The following is a 27644-nucleotide window of genomic DNA, read 5'->3' as shown; positions in this document are numbered from 1 at the left end:
AAATTGGGAAAGAATATATTTATGTATGCTTTTAGGTTTGTCAAAGGTCGGTAACAAGAGGTTCACATCATTCAATAGGTTATTAAAACATGACGAAAGGAATGAAACCAAAGTTTTACATATAGGAGCATAATTTATTAATAAAAAAGTTGATACTGAGGTCGAACATGATTAATATCAAGTAAGCATCATATTACAAGCCTAAATCATTTAAAAAAATTTAAAATGATATTGGAAAATTAAATTGTAAGTACTGTAATGAAAAAACATAAAACCGTAAAGGCTACATTGCATAAAAAAGTTATTGAAAAAGTATTGCTGGGATGTGAATTGTTGAAATTAATTTAATTGAAAATATTAATGAAATTTAATACATCATTAAAGATCTACCGTATCTACAGTATCAAACTTTATGTGACAAAAAAATGTAATGTGCCCATATATGGACATGATGATGTCATATCACTACCATATTTGGGAATATTACTACCATATTTGGGCATATCACACTAGTTTGATAGTGTAGATAGGGCTTTAGATTTTAAAATTGACGTACCAACAAGCATAGTGATGTGGGGGTGAGCCGATAGGATTGTATGAGCGGATGTATTAAACAAGTACTGTACTACGTAACATGAATACATCATCATTAACATTGTGAAAGCGACAAATGTAGTAGGGGGTGCAAATTTGGATTGTCAAAGCGGATATGGACAAAGTATTTTGAAACATAAACACATCATTAACATTACAATAATTTTGGGGGTGTAGTGATAATTTATGAGCGGATGTATTAAAATAGTTAGGATATCAATATCCTGAGAAAAGCAATGTTATAGCAATTAAACATCTTAAGCAAGGAAGTGTATGAGAATTTAGAAGAATATTTAAAAGGTTTGTAGATAAAATGCAATAATAATCAAGGCTTATGACGCATTTAATACATCTTGAACAAAGACGTTCAATTCAAGTTCAAAATTCTAATCATATTTTGATGAAATATGAACTGTATTGTCACGTATTTATAAGACATGCAGCAATGGTATGTTGCACTGAAAAGAGTATGGAATGGATGTTGAGAAAATTATTAATATGATTATGAATTTCAATTCAATTCAATTCAACTTTTATTTCAGACAATTGTCCATATGGTATAATACATTCTACGCTCGCGCTAACCGCTCGCCAATTCGCCAATGGCGACTGGAGTCTCCATTTGGCGAAAATAATTATTGCCTCGTTCGCCAAATTGGCGAAAATACATTTCCAAGCCTAGGCCTAGCCTGGTCGGCGTGACTTCTTATGGGAGCGAGAATTCGCCACACTTCGGTACTTTCTGACTAGACTCGAGTACACTTTTTACCACCACAGCATTTTATGTGACGACGTCACGATCGCCGTGTTCATTTTTTTTAGTTCTGTTTAAACATGCGCAGAGCGTGCCTCGATGACGTTTTAATGACACACGTTAATGTGATTGGTTCGTGACCAGCCGTCGTCGACGTGATGATGAGCGAATAAAAGGGGAAGTCCCTATTCTTTGACGTAGAAAATGAACTTCGAGAAGAAAATGTAAACAGAAACATGTGGACGAATACTTCCGTAAACGAGGCTGTTCTGTTATTTAAAAAGGGGAATTTTAAATTTAACAAATTAATTACCTCAATAGTATAATGTTAACATGTTTGATTTTATTTCCCTTTCGATTAATTATTCTAACCGAAAGTTGCGCTTTAAATTGAATAGCTAAGAAACAGCGTATACTGCAACGGCAACCCTGGCCAAAGCGCGTTTCGGCCGCCTACATAGAATGGGTTACGGCCGCTGCATAGCAAATTCAAAGCTTCTTAAATTTCTGCGGTACATTTCTTGTTTTATATAATAGATTGATAAATATTCCACTTATTAAATAATTTAATAAATCGGTAAAATTGACGTTTCGAAGCAAATATTCCATGATGAGAGGCGACATTTTTCGACATGCCTCGTGTGCGGCGAAGACTAGTTCAGAAAATGGAACAGTCCACTGCGGGGGTTATCCAATCATTAATTAACGCGCTAATACATGCATACCATGCACATTGCCTGGGCGACGGTAATTTAGTAATAAGCGGAGAACTGAATCCCCCGTAAGGAAAATGGTAAACACTGATATTTATGGTAGGGATTATTTTTTTCAGGGGTTGGTCTTGTTGGCCTCTTCGCACGAGGTCCACGCAAAGTCAAATAAAACGATGTGTTTTATCAAACAGAAATATAAATTAGCTTCAATTCAATACTAAATTAGCCAGATTTTGATAATGAGAAAGACTCAAAAATTTTTTCGAATTTTTAAGGTTTTTTAAATTTGGCTATAGGATTTTCAATTTGGCTAATGTTTTTCAAAACCTTTCGCCATTTTAGCGAACGAAAATTTGACCTTAGCGCGAGCGTAGACATTACAAAAAAAAAAGATGGAGAGAGGACCAAAACTTGTATCTATTGGTATATAGTGCCTCTCTCCATTTAATACTTTGGTTGATTGATCTATAATCCAATTGTTTATTGATCATTTCATTGTAATTGGTTGATATATTAATCAATTTGTTTATTGATCATTTCATTGTAATTGGTTGATATATTAATCAATTTGTTTATTGATCATTTCATTGTAATTGGTTGATATATTAATCAATTTGTTTATTGATCATTTCATTGTAATTGGTTGATATATTAATCAATTTGTTTATTGATCATTTTATTGTAATTGGTTGATATATTAATCAATTTGTTTATTGATCATTTCATTGTAATTGGTTGATATATTAATCAATTTGTTTATTGATCATTTCATTGTAATTGGTTGATATATTAATCAATTTGTTTATTGATCATTTCATTGTAATTGGTTGATATATTAATCAATTTGTTTATTGATCATTTCATTGTAATTGGTTGATATATTAATCAATTTGTTTATTGATCATTTTATTGTAATTGGTTGATATATTACGGTAATCATTTTGTTTATTGATCATTTCATTGTAATTGGTTGATATATTAATCAATTTGTTTATTGATCATTTCATTGTAATTGATTGATTGATCTATTTATCAATTTGTTTATTGATAATTTCATTGAACCAAATTGATTTATCTATTGATTTTTTTGTTTCACTTATAAATTCTAACCTAGTTTAAATTTGATTGTGTCTATTTAAATTTAGTATCCCATTTATCAACCTAGTTTGAACTATGTGGGCCAAATTTTGACAAGTACAAGTAACATATGAACAAATTAGTCAAGATATTATTGAGATGCTTATGGCTTTGAAATGTATGTAGGTCTAATCTGTAAATCACATATATTATGTCACATGATTTGTTGCGAAAGAATTTTTCCCCCCTTTTAAAACGATTTTTCAAAATGTCAACTTTAAAAAAAAATTGTGTGTCACGTTATCATGTCAAACATAACTCTTGTATTAGTCTAGTAGGAAGGAGGGGTTACCGTGCACCCCCATGATGTATTTTTTTAATGTACATTTTTGTAATCCTGAATATATGTAATTAACATTTTTTGATGTTCCCAAGACAAAATATTGTCCCATGGGGTTTTTTGGGGGCCATTTTTTTTGTTTTTTTTGGTGAACATGAGCAGTGCCTAATGAAACAATAACGATGAATCAATAACTATGTTCAACAATTTGAATATTTTTAATCTATTTCTCGATTGGAAAAAAAGTCTTTTTAAACAAGCCCTACAATAATTATTTTATAATGATGTATCAATTGGAAATCAATTTTTTTAACAAAACCCTTTGTTGAATCATTAATGTCATCATGTATGATTTACGTTGTTAAGAATTAAGAATCAATTTATGTAAGTTGGGCAGGTGAAAATCAGATCCGATCTTAATTATAACGTTTTTAATATTGAGCAGTTACATTTATTTGGATAGAATTTGTTTGATTTATGATAGGATAGGTCATCCAAAATACAACACAACTATGTAAAGTAAAGATTTATATACGTAACATCATTTAATGAAAAAGTAGAATGAAAGACAACAGTTTTTTATATGTAACATTATTTTTTAACAGTGTTAGTGCAAGCTGTGGAAAGAGGATTAGATTGAAAATTGTTACAAATTTCTAATAAAATCTGACATTCAGGATTCGCAAAAACATTTAGTTACGTTTAGTACTATTTTTGTTTAAATTTTTGATTTTAGTAAAATTTAATTCAAATTGTCTTGTTTTGCAGGCTTATTATCGTCAAGGAGTCGCTCTTCAGTGTCTAGGCCGCCATGCAGATGCGTTGGCTGCATTTTCATCTGGATTAGCCCAGGAGCCCAAGAGTTTACAACTGCTTGCAGGATTGATAGAGGCTGCTTTGAAATCACCTTTAAAAGGTTAGTTAATTGTAGTTAAGTTAAGTTGTGTTATTAGTATAAATGCTGATTGGAAACTAAATAGGAATGCCTTTCGATGTGCTACCCACATGTAGACACTGCTGTGTGCCCTCAGTAAATGACTGAAGCTGCCTCACTCTGGCACAGAAACACCAATTACTTGGATTTTGCCACTTACTATTTTTGATTCGTATATAACAATTTTTATATTTACTTTTGCAGAAACATTTGAACCAACATTCGAACAGTTGAAGTCTATGAAATTGGACAAAAGCCCATTTGTTATCATCTCCGTGATTGGACAAGATCTTCTAGCTGCTGGCTATCATGCCTCCTCATTGGTCGTTTTAGAATCCGCTTTAAAAATAGGTATTGTTGTAGAAGAGTAAAATTTTTTTGGTGAAAGTTGGATAAACATATTTTGCGCTTGGACTTGATTTTATTTAAATGAATGATAGTATATACAATTAGAAATACAACTTATATGTTTAGTGGAAATTTTTTGTACAGTCAACTCTCCCATTGCCGAGCATCCTCGGGCATGCCTAAATTTCTATTTCTGGAAGTCTGGTATTCCAAAGGTGTTTTAATAGTTTTACGAAATGATTTTGGGACTTGTTGGATGTTAATTAAGAAAGTCTTTTTTTGGGAGAGTTTTCAGTTTTAAGAGAGTCCAGTATTGGAAGTGTTGATTGTCTGTAGTTGCCTCATTTTAAATATTTTCAACATTCGGCACTGTAGTAAAACTTATTCTCAAAAATCTTATTTTATAATCTGCTTTTAGAATTTATGATTTTTTCTCTTTTTAAAGCAATATTTTACCACATGGTGTACCTAAATCTGATTTATTACTTGTGTAAATTGCATGTTTTCTTTCAATTTTGCTAGGTACATGTAGTTTAAAGTTGCGAGGATCAGTGTTCTCAGCCTTAAGCAGTGCTCACTGGGGCTTAGGAAACTGCGACAAGGCCGTCAATTACATGCAACAGGATCTGTCCATAGCTAAATCACTAGGTAAGTCACGCTGGCACCTGGAATATGTTGCGATGTCATTTTTTTGGAACTAAAACTGTCAACTTATAATATACTACAGTTTATGAATTATAATAGTGTAGATTGATATTTAGCATAATTTGTGCAATACTTGTTTTATATTCAATTTGGTGTGAATGTTTTTTAAAGTTTCTTTAAATACAGAATTAAAGGGATACCTCGCTACCCAACAAAGTGTCCCCTTTATAGGGGTAACCCCCAAAAAAAGTGTTAACAAATATTTCCCCTTGTTTGTTTGTAAAGTGATTCCTGAATGTTCTCAAGGAAGGGTTCTACTGTATACCAACACTGACACTGAATTTTTTTTTAAATTTTATTAAGCTAAATATTTTTAAAATAAAAAATAAAAATAGTCATTTATTTAAAAAAAATATAGCTGTTAGTGTTAAATTTGCAAAAAGGGGGGGGGGGGGAGGGGCTAAAGCCTGTTTAAATCTGCGTCTGATTCATTTCATTCATACAATAAAAATGTGTTCTTTAATATATTTTGTTACTTGAAAAATAAATTATAAAATGGACAGTAGAACCAATAAATCGGCTAACAAATTAGTAATCTTGTTCCTGATCATACTGTATGAGTGCCAAATGTGAACTTGAAGACAGGGTTATGGTCTTAACAAATGCAATCAAAGACATATGTAACTTCCAAATATGGAAAGAATTAATGTTAAATAGAATTAAAAACATATAAGGATGAGAAGAAGAAATTTATTACAGGTTGGTATCGGATGAATCAGAAGTACATTGTGTTATTTACCTTGGTTAATTTATACCTAATTAGTTTGTACTGAGTCAGACCTAGGTGATGATTGGTATATTTAGACCATTGGTTAGAATTGCTTATCAGGTTCAATGCCTGTCATGTGACCAAATTGGATTTATTCTATCAGACAATACCTAATGTAAAAATGTTTTAAATGTTATTGCATGGTTGTTGAAATTGCACAGTCATATTATCTATACACAGAGAGTTTTGGATTTGCAACAACCTAGCAGGGCCGTAGCCACCAGTACGGTTGGTAAGGTTTCAACCTGATCTCTTTTCATATAGTCCTTTGACAACCCAGCAGATATTTTGCCCTTTTCTTGCGAAAACCTGACCACTTTATTTCTTCTGGCTACATCACTGCTTACTGTAGGTTTTCCGACTGGACCTATGAAACTGCACAAACTGTGTTGAGGAAGCGTATCCTAATGTCCTTGCATGTGCATAATAAATTTACTAGGTTTTCGCAAATCTACAGCTCCATCTACACTATCAAATTAGTTTGATGACAAAAAAGTGTGCTTATGTGCCTAAATATAGTAGTGATATGCTTAAATATGGTAGTGATATGACATCATCATGTCCATATATAGGCACATCATAGTTTTTGTCAAATAAAGTTTTATAGTGTAGACAGAGCTTAAAGCTCCCTGTAAAAGAAATAAAAACTTCATGTTTGATAATTAAACAGGAAGATTGATGGGTACTTTATGCTAAAATACATCAAGTTGTTTTTACACCTTTTCATTAATAGACTATAAACATGTCTTCAGGTTCAGGGCATTACATTAAAAATATTTCCCTATTCTTGGAATAATGAGGAACGTATTAGCTAATTAGCTGGTATCGGATTTATTATTTTGGCAAAAGATATTTTGCTTTAAAATATTTAAAGAATTATATGTTGATAATTTTATTGATACATATATCTGTCCATAGACACAGTGTGAGTGTACTATCCATAGACATACATATGACATACAAAATTCAATAGTACACACCAACAAATTAAATGTAACCGATTAGCTGGTATTGGATTTATTACTTTGTCAACAGATATTTTTCTTTAAAATATTTAAAAGAATTGTATATTGATAATTTATTGGTACATATCTGTCCATAGACAGTGTATCCAAGTGTAATATTATATTTAGACAGTACATTCACATAAAAAACAAATGCAATATTTACACCAAAGAAAAAGAATTAAATGAAAGAATTTTATTAAAACATTATTTGTTTGTTTTAAAACCAATGCATGAGTGTTCTTAGTATTAAATCAATTAGTGGTAGTTTATGACTATAAACAAATCTAAAAATATCACAAATTACTAACTACACTTTCCTCATAGTTTCTTGATGACCCATCTTAAAGGGCAACTCCATAGTTAAACATTATTTATTATATTTATTGATTATTACATTACTTTCTAACACTTAACAGTGTTGAAGCAGAAATTCTGTTGGACAATAAGTCGTTATCAATGTGATTGAAATGGTTATTAAAGATGAAAAAAAAAACACATGAAAAATTAATTATTATCATAATTTGAATAGGTTTAATTTTTCTAGTTTTAATAAAGTTATTCACTTCCGTACAAAGAAAAAAAACGGCAAAAAAAATGTTTTCTCATTATAAAATGACAAAATAAATGGTCAGATTCAACAAAAAAAACCCATTGGCTGGCGACCAATTTAAATATTTTGGCTTTTAAATTTTTTTTGGGTAAATAATTTTTTTTTTCAATTATTATTTTTTGAGAGTGACAATACATCTTTAATAAGAAATATTAAAATCACAATTCCCCTTTAAATGGTTCAAATGACCATGTCCTGGTTTCTAACCATTAACATACACCTTGCTTGCTCCTGTTTTCACCCTCTCCTGAGTGTCTGTCATATTAATCAACAACAACATTCCAACAATTCCAGAAAACAATAATGAGCCTAGGCTGCATTTTATCTTTGAAATGACCTTGAGTGACCTGTAGTAAACCCTTGTACAATTTGACAAAGACATTGACCTAAAGAAAAGGGATAGATTTGAAAGATTGATGTGGTTATTCTTGAAACATGACAAAAGATTTTAAGAACAAATTTTATTTACAGTACATTTGTGGTAAAAAAAAGAAAAATTATTAGTCACACACACCTAAATGTTGTTGTTTACTAGCCTCATCTTGGTCCCATCTGAACATCAACTGCAAAAAAATGACTCCATTCCCCCTGTATACAGAAAGGTTTACATTTACCATAGTTTAAGTAGTAGGGGTTTTTGGCAGGTCTTGTTCAATATATGAAAACAGGGTTTATTTTTCAAAAAGTTTGATTTGATGACAATAAATAAACTGATTTTTTACCTTTTTTTTAGATTAGAAATAAATGCCTAAAACGATTTTAAAATCTATTGAATAGAATAGAATAAATCAATATTTCAATCAATATTTCAATCAATATTTCAATCAATATTTCAATCAATATTTTAATCAATATTTCAATCAATAATAAAAAGTTCCCTTGAGTCCAGTTGGCAAATTTCCTGTATGGTCAATTTTGTAATTTGATTGTGAAAATAAAATTTGATCAATGCCACGAGTTCCAAGTAATTGTTTACATACAGGCTTTAAATTATCAAATCAAATTAATTATTTTTAATTTTACCTGGAACTGATTGAATTATGAACACCTTATTTTTTTTACTACTTAGATTTTTTAGTTTTTTATTTGATTAGGATAGTTAAATCAATTATATTAAGTCAAGGTAAAGGTGTTAACGGAACAGTTGTAGTGTGGCTGTCTATTTTTACTATAATTAAATCTATAATATTTGCTATAATAGAGCAAATAACAATTTTAAATAGTAACAAACAGTTTTAGTGAAAGATAAAAAACATGAAAAATGAAGATTAATTAAATCAGACTTTGACTATTTTATGTTTTAGTTTTAATAAAGTTAATCACTTCCATAGAAAAAAAAACAAAATAATGTTTTCACAAAAAAATCACTTAAAAAATGGTTACATTCAACTAAAAACCCATTGGCTGGCAGCCATTTTGACCATTTTTAAATTTTAAATTACAGTTTTTCAGGTAAATACCTTTTTTTTATGGATAACTGATAAATTGCATTAAAATGGCATATTAATTTTGTTTTCCGTCTTTCAGGAGATCAAGAGGGAGAATGCCGAGCCCATGGCAACCTTGGTTCTGCTTATTTTTCAATACGTAACTTCAAGGATGCACTGACGCACCACCGATTCCAATTGGTGCTAGCGATGAAGCTGAAAGACCGGACTGTAGCAGCTTTAGGATTAAGTAGTTTAGGTATTTACTTTAGAAGAAAGAGTTTATTTACTGATAGTTCGTGTACAAAGACATTGAAACTTTGTTTTCAATATTTAAATGGAGAATGAAATACTCTAAAAAACATTAGGATACTTTAACCTACAAAACTATGTGAAAATGTTGTGGCTAAAATGCTATAACTAATTATCTTTTTTCCCCACTAATACACTACAAGCATCGTATGATGCATCATACTCCAATCCCTAACTGTTCAGACTGCTATAACTTCATATAGGTCTGAACAAGGCCTTAATTATCATCTTTTTTTTTCCACAGGTCATGTTTACACATCAATAGGAGATTACCCAAATGCGTTATCAAGTCACAAACAATGTGTTATGTTAACACAGCAATTAAACGACAAACAATTTGAGGCACGGGAAACGGGTGCAGTTGGTGCTGTTTACCTGGCACTCTCAGATTTTGAAAATGCTCTAGAATGTCATCAAAAACACCTTGAGATTGCGAGAACACTTGAAAACAAAAGTGAGGAAGCGAGGGCGTATAGTAACCTAGGTAGTGCGTATCATTTTAATCGTGATTTTTCACGAGCGATGCAATTTCATAATAATGTTTTGGTAATCGCAAAAGAACTGAAAGATAGGACTATAGAAGCGAGGGCTTATGCTGGGCTAGGCCATGCTTCAAGATGCCTGGGAGATTATTCCAGGGCTAAGGAGTGTCACGAACAGCAGTTAAACATTGCCTTGAGTACGAAGGATAAAACTATGGAAGGTAGAGCATGTTCAAATCTTGGTATTATTAATCAACAGCAGAGTAATTATGAAAATGCTTTAAAACTTCATAAAGCACATTTAACGATTGCGTCAGAGCTTAATGATAGAGCTGGTATGGGCAGAGCATTTGGAAACATGGGAAATGCATACAGTTCTCTCGGACAGTTCGAACAAGCTGTCAAATATCATAAACAAGAGTTGGCTATCTCGAAAGAGGTCAATGACCTTGGTGCAGCGGCTTGCACTCATGGTAACTTAGCGGTGGCGTATCAATCGCTTGGAATGCACGAGAAAGCTTTAGAACATTATCATTTGCATTGGAGTCTTGCTCAAAAACTCAAAGATGAACCGAGCATTGGAAGAGCATTAAGCAACCTAGGGAACTACCATTGTTCACGTGGGGAGTTTACTCACGCCATTCCATTTTACGAACAATACCTTAAAGTGTGTAAGAAATTGAAAGATTACAGTGGTGAAGGTAAAGCCTGCCATAACTTAGGATATTCTCATTACTCAATGGGAGATTATAAAGAAGCCGTCCAATACTATGAAAAAGACTTAGATATCGCGAAAGAATTGCATAATAAAATAAGTATGGGTCGTGCATACTGTAATCTAGGGTTAGCGTACAGGACTTTGAGAAACTTTGATGAAGCAACAGAGTGTCAAAAATATTTTTTAACAATTGCACATCTTCTGAAAAATGCTACTGGAAAGTTTCGTGCCTTGGGAAATCTTGGAGATATCTGTATGGCACAGTCGGACACAACTGGTGCTATTAAATTTTTTGAGCAACAGTTGATTTTGGCAAAACAGGTTAAAAACAGAACACTCGAAGGAAATGCGTATGGAGCATTAGGAGGTGCTAACAGAAAACTCAGAAAGTATGATAAGAGTTTGAGTTTCCACACGCAAGAATTGACAATTTACCAAGAGATTGGAGATGTCAAAGGTGAATGTAAAGCACAGGGTCATTTAGGTGCAGTGTATATGTTACTTTGCAAATTCTCAAATGCTTTTAAATGCTATAGAGAACAATTAGAACGTGGTCAAGACCTTCACGATCATGCCATACAAGCTCAAGCGTATGGCAATCTTGGAATCACAAAGATGAATATGAATCAATTTGACGAAGCTTTGGGATATTTTGAAGAACAATTAAACACGCTCCAACACGTTGTCGGTAACACAGCGCTCGGTGATCGTGGTCGAGCTTACGGAAATATGGCCGAATGTTACGAATCTTTAGGAGATTACGACGAAGCTGTCATTAATTATGATAAGTATCTTGTGATTGCGCAGAAGACAAATAACGCAGCGGAACAGGATAAAGCATATCTAGGACTTGGTACCATCCATAGAACGGTCGGCAACCTTCAGCAAGCGCTTTTCTGTTTTGAGAAAAGACTAATGGTTGCTCATGAGCTGGAGAATGGCACTGCTAAAGGCAGTGCTTATGGTGAGCTTGGGTTCTTGCATAGTTTAATGGGGAACTTCGAACAAGCTATCTCCTGTTTAGAACATCAGTTACAGTTGGCAAAGGATACAAAAGATAAATCCGCAGAAGCTGATGCAGCTTGTGGTCTTGGAGGAATCTACCAACAAATGGGTGAATTTGAAAAAGCCATTGATTTCCATCAGATTGATCTTGAGATTGCGGAACAGACCCATAATTTAGCTTGCCAAGGTCGAGCATTTGGAAATCTTGGAGTAACAAATGAATCGCTTGGGAATTACCAGAAGGCGGTGATGTATCAAGAACAGCATCTAAGTATTGCTGCTCAGGTCAATGATCATGTTGCCAAGTGCTTGGCTTACAGTAGTCTTGGACGAATACACCATGCACTAGGTGATTACGAAAAGGCTGTAACGTACCTCCAACAAGGTCTACAGATTGCTGATCAATTGGGACGTAAAGAAGATGAAGCTAAGATCAGACATCGACTCGGCTTAGCTCTATGGTCCAACAAAGAACTTGAAGAAGCACAACATCAGCTTTATCGCGCTGCTGACATCTTTGAAGGCTTACGACGTGAGATTCAAAATGGCAGCGAGTATAAAATCTCATTATTTGACACTCAGAGTGCTTGCTACCAAGCCTTACAGAAAGTTCTAGTTGAGTTAAAACGTACAGACGAAGCTCTTGTAGTTGCGGAACGTGGTAAAACGCGGGCCTTCATTGACCTTCTTCTAGAGCGACAGATGGATAGTACAGAGGTAACAGACACTACTCCATTGACTAAAGATCAGATATTGGATGCAGTAAATCAACAGGAATCAGCTGTCTTGTATTACTCCATAGCAGCTGGACACTTGTATAGTTGGCTCATAACACCAAACAAAGGTAAGCATGTTCAGAGTTGAGTACAGTAGTTTATCAATGATTTGTTCCTGTTTTATGTAGCCTTTTGCCCCTGTAATGTGCAAAGATTTGATTTTTTTTATTGTCTAGTATTTTTGGATTGAAGATTGATTTGCGATAGATCAAGTTTCCATTAAAAGTGTAACATTTTTGTTTACATTGTAAATGCAATGTGGATTAATTTTGCCTTCTTGTTTTAATTCTAAAATTCAGATTAAGAATTTTTAATTGCTATTTAAAAAATGAATGTGCTTAGTTTTGTATGGTACTATTGTTATTTCTGTATTTTTTTCAACATCATTGACATTTTCGATAATTTTAGGTATTGTAAAATTCCACAACTGCAATGTGAATGATCTTGAGCTGGACAATATAGGTGATGCAGCCGATGGTGAAGTGATGCCAGTAAACACTACCATTGACCTCACCACAACCACCAACTTTGATCATTACATAATGCACGCAAGAGAAGCCCTTGGTGTTGATTGTCCAGGGAACCAGAACAGAACAGGTGACATCACCAGTGAAACAGAGAGCGAGGCAGACGATCTTCTCCAGCAGCATCTGGATGAACTCAGTGGCAAGATCTCTGTCGACGGAGATAAAGTTGCGTTCTTGCGGATGGTGAATCGTAGCAGTAATCGCAGCATCAGCAGTATGATGTCACATTTTAGTGGTAGTCTTGGTATCAATGGAACAGTGGTTGCTCAGTCAAAAAAGAGGTCTTGGTCTGGTCGACCTCCTTTAAGGGTACTCTACGACATCCTTATTGGTCCAATGAATGAGGCTTTAATGGATTCACAAAGAGAAGAAGGTGGACCGTCAGACTTGGTGCTTGTTCTAGAAGGTACTGTATATTTAACGTACTTTATCAATATAAAGATCTTTGGAATCGTACATTATATTCAGTGTGGACGTGAGCTTAGTATGGACAATGATGTTAAGTTTTGATAAAAGAAATGTATTATGAGATGAATTGTATGAAGTTGGCAATATTAATGAAAGCAATACAATATTAAGTTCATAGTAACATTTAAGTTATTTATTACGAAATATATCTGTTTCAGGTGATCTTCATCTTGTACCATTTGCTGTCCTAAAGGGCAGTTCTCCAAGTCATTGTTTATACCAACGATTCAATCTACGCGTCATACCGTCTCTCCGATCACTTTGCTCAAAGCCCAATGCAAGAGGTACAACAACTAACCACACAAGCCCAGCTTTGGTTGTTGCTAACCCTATGCTGCCTCAAAATGTTACAGATAGATGGGGATGGGGGGTACTTCCAAATGCTGAACAGGTTAGTAGATTTATTTTTATCAAGATTCTTTAAACACACTTAAGTGACTGAGTACAAAGTGACAACAATTTAAATGTAGCATGTTGCTGATTGTTAATGGCAGATAACTAATTCAGTCCCTTCACTTCCTTGTGATACTCCTATTGCGGGGACAATACCATGTTAAACAAAGAGTGACAATATATGTTTTAACACTATGATCAACCCTTATTCAAAGAAACCCTTAATCGGCTCTCGGAGGTGTCCCCTTAATAGGAGTTCTACTGTAAACCAATACAAGGTCTTTGAGATATATATCATATTTTCATGGCTGTTACAGGAAGCCTTGGTAGTGTGTGAGCAAGTAGGAGTGAAGCCACTGATTGGATCATCTGCAACTAAAGAGGCAATTCTAGAGGCAATATCGGGAGCAGAATGTATCCACTTAGCTACACATGTCTCGTGGAAGCTGTCTGCGCTTGTTCTATCTCCTGGTGGACAGGAGCAAAATGCTAAAACCAACGGGTAACATTCTTGAGATTATTCTGTGATGAAGAGAGTTTAACTTTAGTATAATTTGTAAAAGAGATTCTTATTGTGTGGTTTGTATTGAAAAGTTAAGCCGGGTAATCTAAGCTTTCAGCGTCCAAACTCCGGCCTATGTTTGTGCTAACGCAATCATCATTTAAATTACCTTTTTCGTTTTCACTTTGGATCTTTTAAATGATATAATAATTCAAAGAGTAATAATAGACTATAAATTCTTTACCAGATTGTAATAGATTTAGTGCATGCTGTTCAGTTTGACTTCTTGATATTTTAGACTTGAATTGTGAAACAAAACTACTACTACTAAAAATTCTAAATGCCAAGATGTTTGTTTATTTTAGAAATGGACAGATGTTACCTGAACGTATGGACCTGAACGACAGTGATGATAGTGACATGGAAAGTAACGCTGACATGCCGGCACTTTCGGAGTTCTTACTTTCTGCCGCAGACATTCTCGATCTTCAACTATCTGCAAAGCTTGTCGTGCTAAGTGCATATGGCAGTTATGGACGCAGTGGAAAAATCAATGCAGAAGGATTAATTGGCCTAGCAAGAGCTTTCTTAGCAGCTGGAGCACAGTGTGTTCTTGTTCCTCTCTGGTCTGTGCCAGAGCTTGCCACTAAGATCTTTATGAGGTCTCTTTATGAAGGATTGTTACGTGGCCTTAAGGTCAGCAGTGCCATGAGCGAGGCAATGCAGAAGGTGCAAGAGACGAAGCAGTTTACACATCCGTCCAATTGGGCTGGTTTTATGATCATTGGCAGTGATATCAAGATCAGTAACAAGAGCACAATGTTTGGTAATGCTCTGGCTGATCTTGTGACAACTCCTGGAAAATGCCGTGAATCTATGAGGGTACTTCTACATTTGGTAAGTCATTTCCTTTATAAAAAAAACAGATGAACCTTCATGTTTAGTTTCTAATTTAACAAAAGAAAGAAGTCAATTGTAGTGGGTTGTTGATTTACATGACTTTTTCTATTCTTGACGTACAGATTGAGAAATCTTTACAAAGAATAAATCGTGGGCACAAGAATCCAATGTACACAACAAAACAGAGTATCATCAGGAAGGTTGGACCAGTGATTGGATGGCAGGAACTACTCAAGTCTGTTGGATTCAGGTTTGAAGAACCAGCCAGTGGCATGCCACCCTCAGTCTTTTTCCCAATGTCTGATGCTGGAGATAGACTTCTACAGGCCAGTACAAGTTTACAGGCCTTATTAGGTTAGTTTTTAAAATATAGACCTTACTGTATATATGTACAGTACAAATACTAACCTCGTGCCTATAGCTTACCTGAGTGAACACATTGCAACTGTGCCCTCTAATTGGAAAATCCCAGCATATTTCTACTGTTCAATCTTAAACTCTGTCTACACTATAAAACTATGTAATGTGCCCATATATGGACATGATGATGTCATATCACTACCATATTTGGGCATATCACTACCATATTTGGGCATATCGCTACCATATTTGGGCACATCACTAGCATATTTTGGCACATCACTAGCATATTTGGGCACATCAATACCATATTTGGGCATATCACTACCATATTTGGGCATATCAATACCATGTTTGGGCACATCACACTTTTTTTTTGTCAAACTAGTTTTATAGTGTAGACAGAGCTTTAGACAGTGTAAAATGAGAATGTCTAAAATACAGTAAATATAAAAGCATTATGTAAAACTAATTTCAAATTTGGAGGGCAAATTGTCATTTATATTTGCTCTTACTTTTTGTTGATGATCAAATTCAAACTTATTTTTTATTCTTCCTAGGGTTATCTTCAACCTCGACAATGGCGCTGTCTAAACTTCTAGTTCACCCAGACGCTGCTGATGAAATCATTCAAATGGTAAATTCTTTATTTGTGGATTTAAATTGAAACACTTGTCTAGTTGCTAACCTCTGATCTACCACAATCATGGAGTTGGATAAATTACAATATCTGACCAATCACATGCATTTAATAATGACACAAGGTTCAAGACTGAAACAGCAGTTGTGTCATTTGTACATTTTATTTGAACATTGCTTTTAAATCACTGGCAAACATTCTTAGAAGATTGTGTGTTGCCAAATTTACAATAAAAAGATACAAATAGAGACAAATAAAAAAAAAGTATTAAACTCATTATTTTAATGTGTGTAGGTACTACAGACTGCCAAATACAAACGCTATATTACAAGAAATCATTAATTTAAGAGGCATTTCTATTTTATAATATTCACACAGCTGAACACAAAGTTTGTAATGAATGTTGAGTGAAATTTAACTTAAATCAGGAATCATTTAGATTTGTATTTTTCACATTGCAACGGTTTTTAATTGTGTGGTTTTCTTTAATACAGATGGTTTTAATATCATGTGATGATAAAAAACAGGAAGAAATTAATTTAAAACTATTTGCTGTTCAATATTTACATGAAATGCATTTAGCACAGGAACATTTATAGTTCACATAGCGGGAAGAATAATGTGTTTTTTATATACTGTATAATAAGCCTGTTGAAGATTATATTATATAAAAATACCTAATTAAATTTTAGTTATTACTTTACACGAACCTGTTCAAATGAAAAGAATATTTTAATATTTATATTTTCCTCTTTTCCATTGTATGAGCTGTCCTTTGTGATTTTGTTATTTCATAACCTGTGTACAATACCAAAACATACAGTAATCAACAGAACATAATTTCTGAACTGTATTTTATATTTTTATAAAGCTCTGTCTACACTAGCAAAGTCTATGTGACAAAACATGTGATGTGCCCGTATATGGACATTATGTCATATTACTACTATTAATATTTGGGCACATCACACTTTTTTTGTCAAACTTTCTGTAGTGCAGACAGAGCTTGCGAGGCAAATAAATATATGATAAAATATATTAGTTGGGCCATGAGACAGAGACACCTGTGTTTAAGTTGTCTTTGCTAATAAATTTTAAATACTCTAAAGATTTTATCATAATCTAATTAGGATGTATCAATATAATCATGTTCATAAACAGTGTTCTTTTTATATATACATTTTTATATATCTATAAATGCAGTTTTCAATCCCAAACAACACAGAGAATTTTTCTTGTGTCCTTTACCCTCTCGTATTAAATTGATATAATGTAATTTCAACACAGATCCGACAAGTGTTAGAAAACTATTCCCGTGATAAAGAAGGGCGTGAAGTTGGCATTCAAGTTCCCATCAACACAAAGCTGTGGAGAACGCCTGGATGTCACGAACTGCTTGCATCTCTCGGTACGTTTTATTTTAAGTGACGGTATTAATTACCTACGTGCTGTGGGGATTATGCGATACCTTTGGGTATTCTAAATTGAATGTGTCCCATTAAATATATATGTTATAATATTCAATTTCGAGTGAATATATTTCATTTAGAATTGAAACTGGATTTCAAGCATATGAGTATAGTAAACTATTAGAATAATTAACGTTTTATAAAAGAGAAATATCTAAAAGATTTATATATAAAGCCAGCCAATTCTGACTTACTGAAAACACAACTATATCGATTGAAATTTGAAACGGAAAATTAGAAATTTAAAATGAGGTCAACAAACCTTATGACCCACATATATATTTTCCAACATTGTTTATTTTGATGTTGTAGGGTTTGATTTGATTGATGTGGGGAAGGAAGAGGTTTTGTTGATCACTGGCAAGCAAGTTAGTCGGCGAATGCTTAATTACATACTTCAGTCTTTGCTTGCAATATTTGGTAAGTACCACATCGCTTGGTTTATTTATAAAACAAGAATTTTTTTTTTTTAAATTCACTCCTTTTCTGACATAATTTGTATTACCAAGTACATATTAAAAATGAGTAATTCTCAGGTGCGAACCCATGACTTCCAGAGCACTAGCCTGGTGTTCATACCTCTAGACCACCAAGCTTGCCCTGATGGCTAGGCTCAGATTTAAGCCCAGGTAGGCCTACAGCACCAACAGGGTGAAAATTTGCAAATTTAATTTCCTATTATCACTAAACATCAAACATTACTAAAAATAGATATAACATGTTAGCCAGGAAAGAGTAAAGCTCTGTCTACACTATCAAACTAGTTTGACAAAAAATGTGATGTGCCCATATATGGACATAATGATGTCATATCACTACCATATTTGGTATGTCACTACCATTTATTTGGTATGTCACTACCATATTTGGAACTACTTTTTTTGTCAAACTCGTTGATAGTGTAGACAGAGCTTAAAGTCAGCCTTCACTTTCCCAGGTTAGTATCAGCATGTAACAATTTAGCATTTCACCCAGGTTACTTATTCCGATTTCAGATAAACATTCAATATTTGCAAAAGATATGCAAACATTAGAATTCATCTGAAATAAATTTTTGTGAAAGGTTTGTATGACAAAAACATGGATTCTTAATTTCGACGGTACTAAGATTCAATTTCAATCTAGTTGACTTTCAATCTGTATTTTTTACCATAATTGGTATTTCAAATTCTCCCATCCCTTTTTTTTTTCATTTTTCAAAATAATTTATACAGTATTTTATTCTACAATTATTTTTAAATTATTAACGGTACTCTTACATCTGTATAGTTTGAATATTATTATAACTTTGTTTACACTTTTTTTTTACACTTTTTTGTTCTTTTATATTGTCAAAAGCAAAATATGGTTGGTGTGTTTGTCTTAATCTTATACAACTTCATGTACAGCGTATTGACAGCGTTTTTCAATCAATTTCATTTTATTTTTAATCACTGTTTCTTAATTATATATCTGCGATAAAATATGACAACATATGCACTATTAAGAATTACCTGTTATTACCTAAATTGTAGATGTTTGTAATTTTCATTTTATTTATTTTTTTTATTTTTTTTGCAGATCCAGCTGCTGCTCCTACCTCTCTGCCACTAGAAAGATCATCATCGATGGAAAGTATTGGTTCTTCACATTCAGGCACATCGATGTCAGGATTATCTGGAAGATCTATAGGTGCCATGTCCGGACAGTCCATCATTTCCAGTCACTCCATCACTGGAACGCCACCGATGCCTCGCAAACCTGCCGTTGAACGTACCGTCAAGAGTTTGAAGGCAAAACGGAGACTGCCGATTAAAACATCCACGCCATTGAGTGCAGGCTTGTACAACAGAATGCCACTAAAAGCAAATCGTAACACTCCATTGGCACCAATCACAACTCCAGTTACTAAACTGCCGGCAAAATCGATCAAGTCTGAAAATAATCTTTCATATGAAGGGTTAAGGAAGACTCCTAATGTTCCGACGGTGGCGCCAAACATTGCATCATTGTTGTACGACGTTGATGAGAACAGTTCACAAGTGTCCGTTGGAAAGTTTAGTAGAAATGGAACTTTGGATGTTCTACCAGTGAGATCGCCTTACTCTTCTAAGGAATCGCTTCTTTCAAACGGCAAGTCTTCAAAGAATATCATTGGAAATGTTAATCTTGGATTTCAGAGCGATGAGGATTTGCATACCTTAAAGCAGTCATCACCAGCAAGGAACAAACAACCCGTTACCAGACAAAGCCCTATCGGTAGTGCTGGCCACAGGTTTATAGAAGATGAACCAAGTCTTAGAAGTACAAAGGTGCGTGGATCTGGAGACGGTGTCATGAGCACTTCAAGTCCACGTAGAAAAGGATCAAGATCATCATCCTCCAGCGAAAGTGACTCATTTGTGATGAAAATATTGAAGGATACGATGCCACATATGCATGCTGTTGATGTCATGCAGCACATGGGAACCAGGTCTAAAAAACATTCTCATGAGTCTGTGACCGCCGAAATTGAAACAAGTTTTTCAGCAAAGGCTAGTGAGTCGTTAAAAAGCATTTCTGAGTCGCGAGTAAGTGATGTTGAGTACGTTGACTTGGGAGAAAGTACATCAAAAACATCGCTAAGCTCTAACCATTCCGTAAATAAGATCAACAAATTGAATACTAAGCAGAAAGTACAGAAAAAACTGGAGAATAGCAAGAAGATTGACAGCAGCAAAGGAAATGTTGCTTTGAAATCAAAGCCTATGGCACCATATATCAAGCCGAATCCACCAAATGGATCTGGTGAAAGTCCACTCCAATATAAATCACCTCCAAACTACAAAGAAGCCATCAACAGGAATAACTCTAATGTCTCATCACCTAGGAAAGGATCCAGTGGGCCGACATCTCCACCAAACTATTATCTAAACCGTCCTGGAAGCTCACAAAGTACTAACAGCAGTATATATTCTTCCACGTCATCCATTCCAAGCGTCATCCATGTACCACCAATGAATGTAGCGAACAGGAGAGGTAGCGTCGACTCCACATGCTCGGGTAACTCAAGCGCTCCTAGTGCGCCCTCACCAACTTGTAGTAATCACAGTGCTACAAGTGGACAATCGAGACAAAGCTCATCTAATTATTCAATGAGCACGAATCCATTGAACGGAAGTGCAAAGATAAATGGCGTGCCTTTTAGAACAGTTCGTTCACCTCGGGGAAAGCCTGTTTTACATAAGGAATTACGATCGTCACAGTGTTAATTGAAGACACAGTTGATAATAGCGATTTACTCACTTAATTTTTTATAAGTAGTTACTCAAGGGATATTTAAATTACAGATTGATTTGATGAGGTGGTTAGTGATTTTAATAATATGTTTTACATTTTTTTTTATAATGATTGTATACTTTTTCATTAAATATTTCACTCCCAGAAATTTGGGAGCTTCTGCAACAGTTGGCAAAACTTGCAGATTGTATTCTATTCCCTATAAGTGCCTATTAAATGTCATATATTATGGGTGCTAATATGACTCCTCTAGCAAAGTGCTTGCTAAATCTTGGTGCCTCATGACAAAAAAGCCTTTGTAATTACCAAAAGGTTGGTTGGTGTTTTCCATTTGTTCAACTTCCAATTTTATACCAAAACTATATACCGCGTTGGTACTGGTAGAAGTTATGTTATTTTATTATTCCTATGTTAGTTAAGCAATACATTTTCTGAAATGTTTTCTAATTTCTTTCATATTTATAACAAATATGGATGATACACTTAATTATTAGTATGGTTTGTTTATGTTAAATTGTCTTTCTTGTATATTTAAAATGTGTGTACCATCATTACTGATGTAAACTTGTATGTTAATATGTATATTAATGACTCGACCCACCGAACTGTATTTTATTAGGAATGGTTTTAGTGTCTGGATAAAAAGACACGAATTGTACAAAAAAAAAGTAAATGACTTTTGTATCTTAATATGTAAATATTTAAATATAACCTTGAAATGAGATTGTTATTTTATTGTAAAAACTGTTTGTAGTGTGGCCATCCTTGTTTTTGAAAATAATTATTGCGTGTATTTTTAAAAGTATTAAGTTGTTTGCTCTTTAGTATCCAAGCCTTGCGTCATTTTTGCCTTTTATACATTTTTTAATAGAACGTAAATTATAATAATATTCAGAGATTACTAATTTGATATAAAATAAAAATGTATATTACTATAACTACCCTATTCTTTGCAGACAGGCCCATATTAGGGATGTATGTTATAAATTTAAATACTAACAATAAGATATACACATGTGGTCTGAAATGTTTTAAAAAGTCAACACAACTTCTTTTCAAGCCGATTTTCCACTAGGCGAATTTGTTCGCCCGGATCGTCGAAAGCATCAGCTCATACGCAAGCGTAGAGAAGGATTTGGAAGATGGAAACATGATTACGCATGCGTATAAGCTGACGCTTTCGATTTTGGTTTTCGCGCGAACAAATTCGCCTTGTGGAAACTCGTCTTTAGCTTGGGTTTATAATTGATTCTTCAACATATGCAACATTACTTCGCTCTCGATTGTGAAAATGCATTAAAGTAAATTGAAAGCAATAGATTATATATTCGCGAATTGATAACACATTCTGCTACTTAAATGAAATTGTTTTTATGATGATTGCTTTCACGTTTAAATCTACGAAATATTTCACTTCTATGAGTAGTTTCAAAATCATTGTATTTCCTTACTGAAAAAATAGTTATTTAATTATTTTTTTCTGTTACGAGTTCGATTTGGGTGCTGGTTAGTAAACGGGCAAATATAGTATTAAGAAGAGATATTATATAATGTATATAATAAATCGGTGAAGTTGAATATATATTGTGAATGGACTACTTTGAGCATGTTGTATTTAAGTCTCAGAATGTGGACTATTATTAAACATCTATTTATACAGATATCTTAATTATTTGCATCGTGTCCGTGATTTTTCCTTATCGTTCTATTTCGAAATCGTTGTCGTTTTATTTAAAGTCTTCATCATCATCGCCGTCGTCGCAGTTTTCTGTATCTCCATCGTCGCCGTTTTCTCTATCACACCGTCGTCGCCGTTTTCTCTATCACACCGTCGTCGCCGTTTTCTTTATCGCCGTCGTCGCCGTTTTCTTTATTACCGTCGCCGCCGTTTAATTTTATTAATCATCGTTTTCTTAATCGCCATCGTTGACGTCATTCTCTCAATCGTCCTTTTCATCATGATTCGTATCGCCACAATTGTTTTCCTTCATCGTTTCCTTTATTGCCATCGATATCTTCTTTATCGTCGTACCCATCGTAGACATACCGTCATTTGATTATTTGCCGTTTTCTTTATCACCGTCGCCGCCTTTAAATTTTATTAATCATCGTTTTCTTAATCAAAATCTATTTCTATCTATGATATTTTTCTTTCGTCGTTTTATTTATCGCAAACGTTGTTATTTTTTTCTTCGTTTTATATTCGTCATCATTTTCTTAATCGTCGGTTTTCGCCATCTTCGTTGTCTTTATCCCCATATTGTCATCCGATTTATCGCCATCGTTGTCATTTTCCGTCGCATCAATACTTTATCGCTATCCTTGTTTTCCTTATCGACGTTTTTTTCACTTTAGCAATATCATAAGTATCATTATGACGTCACCAAATCGTAATAGTCTTAATATAATTATAATACTTCTCATTTATCTCCAAATAAAGCTCTGACGTCATCGATATCATTTTAGTTGGATTTTTCAAATTTAAATTTAGAACATAAAAAAGCCCGTCATAAGAAAATCCCACGCCAAAAAGTTTGAAACCGAAGTATAATATTATACAAATCATTGTTATTCGCCATTGAACCCTAACAAAAATAAGTATTTTCCATATTCGCCATTTTGCAATACTCGATTCTATTTTTAGTATCAAGTGTTTTTCTAATTTCTGATTTTAAAATTGGTTTCTAATAGCTTGATAATTTTGTTGTTATCGCCATACCACTCCTAATGATTATTTAATGAATGCACACGATCAATCATAATACATTTATTTTGCCATTCCAAAACAATACAAATAGATTAAAACAAACAGACGAGAACTTAATGTAAAAAATAAGGCAGAAATTGAGAGGCTCTAACCATACCAACAATGTATCGTTTTCATTCAAGGTGCAATGGAGTCGACGTGGATAAAGTTGAATGACCACAAGAACTGTCAATCCCGCGACGCAACACACGTGTCGGTCGTTTACTAGTTGTTGTCCATCCCAGGGTCCTCCTGGGCATCTCCTGGGTTCTGATAATTTTCAGGGTCCTAGTCTTTCCCAGGGTCCTGGTAATTACCAATGACCTAGTAATTCCCGGGATCCTGTTCATTCCCAGGGTCCTGATAATTACCAAGGACCTAGTAATTCCCAGGGTCCTGGTAATTTCAAGGGTCCTGGTCATTCCCAGGGTCCTGATAATTACCAAGGACCTAGTAATTCCCCGGGTCCTGGTCATTCCCAGGGTCCTGATAATTACCAAGGACCTAGTAACTCCCAAGGTCCTGGTAATTCCAAGGGTCCTGGTCATTTCCAGGTTCCTGTATAATTAATTTTACACCATTATAAATAATTGTTTTACATGGAAATACATATAAATAAACATAAAAGCATTCGTTCATGATAACATATTGGAATACAATACAAAGTTATTTCTGTAAATGAATAGCCTAGATTTACCTACGACACTAAGAGTTAACTATTTTGACACATTGCCAGCACTAGTCATCCATAAAATATACAACATATGTAATTTCCATCAACTAGCACACACTTTTATTTAATTTATATATTAAAGCAAAGAAAACACATTACGGTAATACATTCCAATGGAAATTCTGAAAGTTATGCATAATTTAACACAATGAAAGCCTATTAGACGGAATTGAATGGACACTACAACACTAAGGCATTCGTTGCGAGTAAACATTTTAAAGTTTATGTCGAATTCCTAGTTTCCGTTTTAACGCGTGAAAACGACTTTTAACAAAACTATAAAATCTATATTCAAGATCCATCTGTTCTTTTAGTATAGCCGTCACTTTCGGTGAAGGTTTCTCTTTGGCCCTTGTAAGAGCAGCGGTTCGGTTCGTCATTTGGCCTTCACTTGGATGCTCCAACAATTTAACAGAGCCGCCGAAAACTGTTGGCCATGTTTTCTCTAAAACTAAAAACACATCGCGAAGTTCTTCTAACAAACCGACCACTTTAAAATCTTGTTTTACGTTTGCCATGGCTCGTTTCAGCGTCCATTCAGTAGGCTGTTTACATCGAGGGTCATTACCGCAGAAGAACGGTATAATGTAGAAAGTCCGCCGCTTAGAACACTCGTACTGATCGCGAAGAACACATTCATTTATTGTCTGGTATCGTTCTCTTTCAGTTCCATTAAAAGTCCAAGTTCTTTCTTGAAATCCATCTCCAAATCTTCTATAATAATACTGTGAGGTAAATCTTGCAATAGGATCGCGAATTATGTTTATATAACTTGGTGATTGAAGTTTGTAGTATGAAAAATTAATATGATACATGTGTCTTTGAAATAAATAAGGTGGTTGAATTTGTGATAATACCTGCGCCACCATTTCTTCTTTTTCTGGTGGTAGAATTTTTTGCGTATACACTAACGATTCAATCATATTGAACCGATTTCTTTCAGCAAGATTTCTAAAGATATCTAGTACGGATCTGCTACCGCATTTACCAACTCGATTAAAAATAATCCTTGGCATATCATCAGAATAAACATTCAATCTATCGACGAGTGGAAGTAGTCCCTGATAGACTACAGTTTCATTCCATTCATAAATCCACTTTTGGTTGGCGGTGTCATTGTTGAACTTCCACGATGAGCCTAAGCTTGATGAAACGTCATCGTCTTTTTTAATTGCTAACATTTTATTACCTGATCTATCGAACTCCGAGTTTGAACTCCATTTGATGCTGTCAGGATTTTCGCGATCACCATGTATATTAGGCAGCTGTGCAAGACTTAGTTTCTTTCCATGTTTTATCAACTTGTTATGCTTTATCAACGGTTTCCATTGAAAGACGTACCAGACACAACAGCATACTACAACCACTAGCGTGATGTATCTTTTAATTCCCTTTAACATCCGCATATTCCAAGCACGTTAGTATAATGTTTTCAAACAGTTGCAACAATCGCAATTCAAAATTAGCATTATATTCAATCCGTTTGAATGACATCTGCTAGTTTGTAGGCCTAGACATTGTAGACATTGCTGACGCACCACCCTGAAATGAACTGCTACCGTGTTGGTGCATTGCCAGTTCAAAAAACAAAATACTTACGCTTGACTTAAGCCGTTTCAATTATAACTTACTGTTTGGCTAGTCACAAATCACTCAATAGCCTCTGAACTTGAGAACAATTTCCGCCGGATTTTGTATTCATTTAAACGAGGGATCAAAGTTCATACCAGTATAATCATACAAAAATATCGTCTGCTTGTAGATCAATGTACTACGTCATACCTTCATCCACTTTTTTTTATAGTAACGTTAATGTCAAATCAAGGATAATGATATATTTACGTGCAGTGATAGTACGGAATTACAATTTCACGGCTAAATTCACAGTCATGTTAAACTAAACTGCGATAATTTCACAATAATATATAAATATTAATATAGATTACTAATAGTAATACATGTCACTAAAATTGCTGTGTAGGCCTAAATGTGTTGCTTATAATATTGATTTAATCATCTAACAATACTTACACAATACCGTACATTTTGTTCTCAAAATCATCAATTCAATTATTTACGTTACAAATGTTTAAAAACGCGTTTCGAAAATTAGGTAAGTTATACCAGTATATTATCGGATTGGTCAAAGAATTTATAAACACCAAACTACCGGAGAAGAAAATCAAATAAGTATATAATATACCAATGGAACATATTAATGTTGGAAAAGAAATAAATGCATTTAACACAAGATTTGGCAACCAGAGAAAGCAATATAAGAGGGTTATTGTTAAACAGGTTTTTAATAATTTTCTGGATTTCTTTGCGTTTGAAATATTCATTGAAGCGAGATAATTATCTGATTTGGAAATTTTGTGATGAATTTTAAAATAAAGACAAACGGTTAACAATAAAAACACCGTATTAGTTGCTGATAATGCTAAATGAAAATAATCTGTAGTCAAATAGAATAATAACGGTATTATAAAAAGTGGTCCAATAGTGATTGTAGCGCAAACGGTAAACTGACGGTGTGTAGTTACGACAACATCGTAACGTAAAGGAGCGTATACTAACGCAATATAACGATCTACAGCAACGCAATTTACGTTAAGCGATGATGTAAGAAGTATTGACGTCATTAACGAGTTTAAAACGATATTTGTACCGTAATTATTGAAATGCAAGATTACGTAAACACAATACGTCAGTCCATTTGCACAATCTATAAATGCCAAAGACACGATGAAAACATTGTGTTTCTTTCGCAGTTTCTTAGATCTAAGAATCACAAATATTGCAACACCATTTAAAAGCACAATAAAAATACAAATTATTGAAACAACTGTTACGATAGTAACTCTTGCGTTTTCAAAAAATAATTCAGAATTTCCATAAATGGAATTGTCACAAGATGCGTTATCGGAGATGTTCATTGCAACACTTAAATATATAATAACAAACTTTTTTTCCTCAATATTGTAGTTTGATGTTCCTTTATAAGTTTCCGCAGGATGTTTTGGAGCTTCTTGCTTAATTGGTCAAATAATTTAAACGAGCTTAAAATACGTATGTAC

At 33.9% G+C, this 27644-nt stretch overlaps 2 protein-coding genes across 2 annotated transcripts in view; one reads left to right on the top strand and one right to left on the bottom strand.

Moving 5' to 3' along the window:
• LOC140045376 (tetratricopeptide repeat protein 28-like) overlaps positions 1 to 22869 on the top strand; it is a 67310-nt gene extending 44441 nt beyond the window's left edge. Inside the window, exons 3-16 of the mRNA XM_072090238.1 lie at positions 4247 to 4394; positions 4617 to 4763; positions 5283 to 5408; positions 9379 to 9537; positions 9835 to 12639; positions 12980 to 13504; positions 13725 to 13957; positions 14277 to 14461; positions 14827 to 15358; positions 15484 to 15715; positions 16282 to 16358; positions 17649 to 17769; positions 18143 to 18250; positions 19391 to 22869. Coding sequence (XP_071946339.1) covers positions 4247 to 4394; positions 4617 to 4763; positions 5283 to 5408; positions 9379 to 9537; positions 9835 to 12639; positions 12980 to 13504; positions 13725 to 13957; positions 14277 to 14461; positions 14827 to 15358; positions 15484 to 15715; positions 16282 to 16358; positions 17649 to 17769; positions 18143 to 18250; positions 19391 to 21060 — 7068 coding nt within the window. The 3' untranslated portion in view covers positions 21061 to 22869. The remainder of the gene's footprint in view (positions 1 to 4246; positions 4395 to 4616; positions 4764 to 5282; positions 5409 to 9378; positions 9538 to 9834; positions 12640 to 12979; positions 13505 to 13724; positions 13958 to 14276; positions 14462 to 14826; positions 15359 to 15483; positions 15716 to 16281; positions 16359 to 17648; positions 17770 to 18142; positions 18251 to 19390) is intronic.
• Positions 22870 to 23627: 758 nt separating this feature from the next.
• LOC140043910 (uronyl 2-sulfotransferase-like) lies at positions 23628 to 26322 on the bottom strand. The gene has a single exon (XM_072088396.1). The coding sequence runs from the start codon at positions 25971 to 25973 to the stop codon at positions 24783 to 24785; it is 1191 nt and encodes a 396-aa protein (XP_071944497.1). The 5' UTR covers positions 25974 to 26322; the 3' UTR covers positions 23628 to 24782.
• Between the last annotated feature and the right edge of the window lie 1322 nt (positions 26323 to 27644).

This window comes from Antedon mediterranea, chromosome 3 (assembly GCF_964355755.1).
Source record: "Antedon mediterranea chromosome 3, ecAntMedi1.1, whole genome shotgun sequence".
Taxonomy (NCBI): Eukaryota; Metazoa; Echinodermata; class Crinoidea; order Comatulida; family Antedonidae; genus Antedon; species Antedon mediterranea.
This window is presented reverse-complemented; position numbering and strand designations above follow the sequence as displayed.

Bases quoted from the DNA above. Each gene is read 5' to 3' on its own strand.
- LOC140043910 (XM_072088396.1), bottom strand. From the start codon at position 25,973: ATGCGGATGTTAAAGGGAATTAAAAGATACATCACGCTAGTGGTTGTA.